The sequence below is a fragment of the Penaeus vannamei genome, chromosome 21, assembly GCF_042767895.1.
Source record: "Penaeus vannamei isolate JL-2024 chromosome 21, ASM4276789v1, whole genome shotgun sequence".
Classification (NCBI taxonomy): domain Eukaryota; kingdom Metazoa; phylum Arthropoda; class Malacostraca; order Decapoda; family Penaeidae; genus Penaeus; species Penaeus vannamei.
In genome coordinates this window covers 36,606,885-36,614,384 of record NC_091569.1, presented here as the reverse complement: position 1 = coordinate 36,614,384, position 7,500 = coordinate 36,606,885, and the positions used below count along the sequence as shown (strand labels likewise).

The 7,500-nt window shown below is 38.5% G+C and overlaps 1 protein-coding gene across 1 annotated transcript in view; it reads right to left on the bottom strand.

The window, feature by feature from the left end:
- Positions 1-7,500, bottom strand: part of LOC138865616 (uncharacterized) — a 129,234-nt gene that overhangs the window by 334 nt on the left and 121,400 nt on the right. The window contains exons 11-13 of the mRNA XM_070136322.1: positions 4,616-4,831; positions 3,488-3,589; positions 1-219 (exon numbers count right to left, since the gene is read on the bottom strand). The exon at positions 1-219 is cut by the window's left edge and continues 76 nt beyond it. Of these exons, the coding sequence (XP_069992423.1) occupies positions 1-219; positions 3,488-3,589; positions 4,616-4,831 (537 nt within the window). The remainder of the gene's footprint in view (positions 220-3,487; positions 3,590-4,615; positions 4,832-7,500) is intronic.

The window sequence follows — 7,500 nt, the reverse complement described above, 5'->3', positions numbered from 1 at the left end:
ATCATATCCTCCTCCTCCTCCTCCTATCTTGCCGTCGCTGCTTTCCATCCTGTTCTCGTAAGCTCCCAGTCTGCTCTCCCTCCCCCCCGCCCTGCTCTCCCTCCCCCCGGCTCTGCTCTCCCTGCCCCCTGCCCCTGACCGGCCCTCTTGACCTCCGTTGGCGCCGGTCAGGGATGACCTCTTGGGGGCCAGGGGAGGGGGGGTGTCCTCCACTTCCAGCTGGTCGCGAGGGGAGAAAAAGAGAGAAAATTGATTAGATCCCGTTTGGTACTTTGGCTATTTCGTTTTTCATTGTGATTGCCGTTTTAAATTATTCGCTGGTCATTATCTGATTTTGTTTTACCTTTTTTTTAGTCTCCTCATTTTTTTCTATCTTTATTTATTTGTTTATTTTTGTTATTGATCAGTCACTCACTCAGTCATAACTGTTATGTACTAAAACACACACACACACACACACACACACACACACACACGCATGGCCGCACACACACATATATATGTGTGTGTGTGTGTGTGTTTGTCTTCCTCTCCTCTTATATCACACTCTCCACCTTCAGCCTCTTCTTCCTCTCCCTTTCCTCCTCTTTCTCCATCTCACTCTCCCTCTTGCCATTCTTCTCTCTATCTATCTATCTCCTCCCATTTTTTCCCTCTCCCTCTTCCCATTCTTCCACCTCTCCCTCTTCTCATTCTTCTCCCTCTCCTTCTCATGTTTCCCCCTCTCCCTCTTCCCATTCTTCTCCTCCTCTCCCTCTTCCCATTCTTCCCCTCTCCCCCTTCTCATTCTTCTCCCTCTCCCTCTTCCCATTCTTCTCCCTCTCCCCATTCTCCATTCTTCCCCCTCTCCTTCTTCCCCTTCTTCTCCCTCTCCCTCTTCTCATTCTTCCCCCTCCCCCTCTCCCTCTTCCTCTTCCCATTCTCCCCCTTCTCCATTCTTCTCCTTCTCCCTCTTCCCATTCTTCCCCCTCTCCCTCTTCCCATTCTCCCCTTCTCCCTCTCCCCATTCTCCATTCTTCTCCCTCTCCCTCTTCCCATTCTTCTCCCTCTTCCCATCCCTCCCCCTCTCCCTCTTCCATCCCTCCCCTCTTCCCTCTTCCCTCCCTCCCCCTCTCCCTCTTCCCACCTCCCCCTCTCCCTCTAACCTCCCTCCCCCTCTCCTTCTTCCCATCCCTCCCCCTCTCCCTCTTCCCCTCCCCCCCTATCTCCCCACAATCTCTCTTTTCCCTTCTACTACAAAGAATCCTTAATTGATAGAGTAGCAAGGCTCATTTCGCTGTATTTTGACGACGTCGTTAAATTTAGATCCGTAATTTCGCTTGTTTTCTTAAATTTACTCATCAAAGCTACACAATAAGAGCTAATTTGACTCCAATAATCTCATTCCGTGCTATAAATTCTCCTCCACGAAGGAAAATAATGATTTATTTTTACTTCATTTCGTGCTGGATTTTTTGTGCTAGAAATTCTTCACAAAGGAAAATAGTGATTTATTTTTACTTCATTTCGTGCCAGAAATTTTCCTCCACAAATAAAAAAAAATTATTTTTACCTCCTTTCGTGTTAGACATTCTCCTCCATGAAGGAAAATAGTGAAATTATTTTACCTCATTTCGTGCCAAAATTTCTCCTCCACGAAGGAAAATAGTGATAAATATAGTGATTTATTTTTACCTCATTTCGTGCTAGAAATTCTCCTCCACGAAGGAAAATAGTGATTTAATTTTATCTCTTGTCTCTCCTGGCATCATTACGTCGCTACTTTGTCACAGTCTTATTCTTTAAGGAGGAATCTTTTTCATCAGAACGTTGCAGAAAGTTATCCTAATAAGGGAAACCTGAATTAATTTGGTTTTATTTTTAGGTCGTCTCCATTTTGTATGTATTAGAGTTTTTTTTTTTTTTTTTTTTGCTTTTCGGTAATTTTTGGGTTAATGGATGTATTTTGTTATCATTACGATCATTAGTATCTTTATATCTTCATTGGTTTTATTATTATCTTCATCATTATTTGTTTTATTATTATCATCATCATAATTATCATTTTCAGCATTTACATTATTCTTAGCATAACAATCCTTATTATTATCATTATCACAATTATTGTAATTTCATTATCATTATTACTTTTGTTATAACTATTATAATTATTGAGATTATTACTGTTACTATTGGCGTTATTACCATTATCATCATTATTAATTTTATTATTGTAATCTTTATGATTTTCATTAATTTCCTCATCCTGGTCACTATTATCATTATTATTGCCATATCTCAATCATTATCAACATTTGTGCAATAGTATATCTTGTTCAATATCAACATTTGTGCAATCTATTTTAATATGTCTTTCCGTTCAAAAAAAATAGAAATTAGTCAGTATATTAGTCTTTACATTAAAGAAAAATTAAAAAATAATAATAATAAAAAAAAATATATATATATATATATATATATATATATATATATATATATATATATATATATATATATATATATATGTGTGTGTGTGTGTGTGTGTGTGTGTGTGTGTGTGTGTATGATTACAGTTCCTTTCCAGTCTGAGATTTGCATAGATAATTATACGGCCTAATTATTTCTTCTTTGAAAACGACTCCCTTATCTTTCTTGTTTATCTTTGGCTTCTCAGTAATCTCCCTTTGACCCGACTACCTGTGCTGTCTCTATATTCTCCCGATTACCTGTGCTGTCTCTGTATTCTCCCGACTACCTGTGTTGTCTATATTCTCTCTCTATGGTGCGTCGGTATTCATGTTTTCACCCAACTACCTGTGGCATCACTATCACCTCTCTTTCGCCCAACTACCTGTGGCATCTCTATCACCTCTCTTTCACCCAACTACCTGTGGCATCACTATCACCTCTCTTTCACCCAACTACCTGTGGCATCTCTATCACCTCTCTTTCGCCCAACTACCTGTGGTATCACTATCACCTCTCTTTCACCCAACTACCTGTGGCATCTCTATCACCTCTCTTTCACCCAACTACCTGTGACATCTCTATCACCTCTCTTTCACCCAACTACCTGTGGCATCACTATCACCTCTCTTTCACCCAACTACCTGTGGTATCTCTATTACTTCTTTCACCCAACTACCTGTGGCATCTCTTTCACCCAACTACCTGTGGCATCTCTTTCACCCAACTACCTGTGGCATCTCTATCACCTCTCTTTCACCCAACTACCTGTGGCATCTCTCTCACCTCTCTTTCACCCAACTACCTGTGGCATCTCTATCACCTCTCTTTCACCCAACTACCTGTGGCATCTCTATCACCTCTCTTTCACCCAACTACCTGTGGTATCGCTATCACCTCTCTTTCACCCAACTACCTGTGGCATCACTATCAACTCTTCACCCAACTACCTGTGGTGCCTCACTAATCACCCAACTACCTGTGGCATCTCTATCACCTCTCTTTCACCCAACTACCTGTGGCATCTCTTTCACCCAACTACCTGTGTATGCGTCGTCGTAATGGAGTCCAAATTGTTGTCCTTTTCTTGGTCTCGGTCCATCAGGGCGGGGTTAGGCAAGGACCGGAAGCCCGTTGTCATTTGCTGCAGGTCAGAGAGGTCACAGGGGGTCAAAGGTCAGAGGTCAGGGGTCACGTGTCTTGGGGTCATTACAGGTTATTCATTCAACCCGATGGATAGAGTTGTAAAAGTGACGAAATGTATCGTTAATTGATGTAATTAAAACGCATTCTGAAAATAAGATGAAATGACCTGTGTTGCGTTAATTATTTATATAGTGTGTTCCATGAGGGTATAAAATGAACAATAAGGTACCTATATGTTCTCTGTCTGTACAGGGATATTCATGCAATTATCACTTTATTACTATATTGTCCAGGTCACTCTACTGTATAATCAGATAATTAGCATATAAACTAAGGGTCATACACCCACGCATGCAAATAATTAGAGAGATAGATTGACTAACGGAAAAATGACAGGTAGATGGACAAATAGATAGATAGAGATAGATAGTAGGTGGAGAGATTGACAGATAGAAGAATAGAAAGAAAGATTGACACACATTTAGATAGATAGGCATTTAGATAGAAATATAGACAGATAGATAGGAAAATAAATAAACATACTGACAGATAGATAGATAGGAAAATAGATAAACATACTGACAGATAGTTTGATATAAAAATAGATAAATATACTAACATATAGATTGATAAATATATACACAGAGAGAAAGATAGAAAGGCAACTAGATACACAAACCATTAGACAAATAAGACAAATTAGATAACCTTCCCACCGAAAATAAACACGTGGGAAAGAGCTAGATCAGTAGCAATTCGAGGTGTCATGGCGTCTGATTCTATGTTTGGAAAAAAAAACACACGGGGTTTATTTTGATGACGTCACAAAAGTTCCGGCTGCTTTGTGAATAGGGTCGATCATTTTGGTCTCTTCTGTTTTCAAAAGAGGATGAAAAATAATGATTTTAATGGTTATATTTTCATGGAACGACCATCAAAACAGGCGCCATGACACCTCCTCGAGTTGCTTCTGATCTACCCCTTCCCCTTCAACAGCTGACGAAGCGAGTGAGGACGACCTAACCTGCGCAGCGTTGTCATAGTTGATGATGCCCTGGTGTCTTGAGGGCGACCTTCTCATCGTCATCTCCCGGTTTGACGCCCTTGACATGACAGACGCCCGTGACAGCAGCGTCTGGGAGCGGACGAGGGGTGCCAGGGTCCGGCACTGGCACCGCTCGTGTTTGAGGGGGTCGATGCAAGGGCCAACGAGCAGGCCGGGGTCCACGAGTTTCTTGACCTGTGGGGCACGAGAGGAGAATATTAGGGGGTGGGGGAGGGTATGGGTGTGTGGGGGAGGAGAGGAGGAATTAGGGGTGGGGAGGGTATGGGTTTGTGGGGGAAGGAGAGGAGGAATTATGGGTGGGGGGAGGGTATGGGTGTGTGGGGGAGGAGAGGAGGAGAATATGGGGGGGAGGGTATGGGTGTGTGGGGGAGAGGAGAATATGGGGGTGGGGGAGGGTATGGGTGTGTGAGGGGAGGAGAGGAGGAGAATATTGGGGTGGGTGGGGGTGGGGGAGGGTATGGGTGTGTGGGGGGAGGAGAGGAGGAGAATATTGGGGGGTGGGGGTGGGGGTGGGGGGGGTGTGGGGGGGGGAGAGGAGGAGAATATGGGGGGGGGGAGGGTATGGGTATGTGGGGGGAGGAGAGCAGGAGAATATTGGGGGTGGGGGAGGGTATGGGTGGGTGGGGGGAGGAGAGGAGGAATTATGGGTGGGAGGGATGGAGGGTGTGTGGGGGGGAGAGGAGGAGAATATGGGGGGAGGGTATGGGTGTATGGGGGAGGAGAGGAGGGAATTAGTGGGGTGTCTGGGGGATGTGTTTGTTTTGTATGAGAATGTTTGCTAAGTATGTGTTTATGTGTGTGTTTGTTTTGTTTGTGAATGTTATGTATGTGTTTGTTTGTTTTCGTTTGTGTGGGTTTGTTTTTGTTTGTATATGTTTGTATGTGTTCATGTGTATGTGTAGGCCTATGTGCACTTATATATATATATATATATATATATATATATATATATATATATACATACATATATATATATATATATATATATATATATATATATATATATATATATATATATATATATATATATATATACATATATATATATATATATACATATATATATATATATATATATATATATGTATATATATATTTATATATATATATATATATATATATATATATATATATATATATACATATAACGAAATTCTTGACATACAAATTATGATTCTAAACCCTAATACTTATACCTTTCCTATGAATGAATGAATAAAATATTTTCAACTTTATATAAAAGAACTTCAAATGACAGGCCAGTTTGTGACTTTCAGTTTATATGACAAGAACCTATATATATATATATATATATATATATATATATATATATATATATATATATATATATATATATATATATATATATATATATATATATATATATATAATAGACACACATTATAAATATAAAAGCAAAACAACATCAATATCATATGATATAACTCATATAATAATATACAATATAAAATAATATAATACACTTATCCTATACTATACCATAATACAATGTGATATACAATATAATATAGTATGTTATAATATAGTAAATAAAATATAACAGTAATATGCAATATAAGTAATAGAATTTCTTTAATACTTTTGGATAAAAGGGACAAAGCATTGACAAAACCGTTAGTCTTTAATACGGTGAAAAATCCTCATATGACTGGAAATATAGGATTGAAATGCCTTTCCACAAAGATATTTTGAAATAAATGACATAACACATATCTTAAGGTACCCAATCGTCTTTATTTTGCTGGATAAAGTATATAAAAAGAACTATGGCGACTGAAATATAACAGCATGGTCTTAAAACCAATGAAAACCTACATTATTTGATATCAAAATTAATCTGCAGAAGCGAATCGATGTGAAATACGTGTTACATACAATCTTTTCCCCTGTAGCTCGTGACGTCATGAGTAATTATCAGTACACTTAGAAATGCGCTTTGAATGTAGGCCTATTTCCCTAATTTAATTTCTGTCGTATTACGGAAACACGCATCTATTAAATGCTCATGTTATTCATTGTATATTGGCATGCATGGACAATAACATTACTTTATTTATTATTATTATTATTTTTTTTAGTTTCTTTTCTAATTTGAAATAGCGCAGGTGCAGCCATCTACCGGCAAATTTAAGAGTTATTTGACTCAAAGCTGTCGGATTCAGTATACAGCAAAGACTATATACGAAAGATAGGAAAGCATGGCAAAAGCCTGTGAGCCCCAACGATTGGCGGATAGTGTAATATCTGAACAATAGATGGTGTTGTGTACGAGGTGTTTCGTCTGTTTGTTTACATCGTGAAACGCCACTTACTCAAAAATGGTAGGAAAGGCATTTTGGGTTAAATGACAATTAGCGCATTTACCCAACACACTTCACTTCTGAAACGAGTAAAAAGTGTCTTGAACTGTCTTCTCGTTTCAGAAGTGAAGTGTGTTGACAGTGTTTCCAAATTCTTTCCAAATATTGCAGTGAAAGTGAACTCTTGATTAAGTTATTACAGGGAGAAGATTAAATGCAATTGATTAGAATACCCGTGTTTCAGCTGCAGAAGTTCGTCACCCTCACAGCAGCCCTTCCATGCATCATAAGGTAAACCCAATTTGCATATTTCAGTGTTCAGAATAGTGTTATGAATGAAATAGTCGGGTAGGATATTAGGATATGTAATGATTGGATAGAGACCCATGTTTATATATATATATATATATATATATATATATATATATATATATATATATATATATATATATATATATATATATATATATATATATATATATATATATATATATATATATATATATATTAATATATATACAT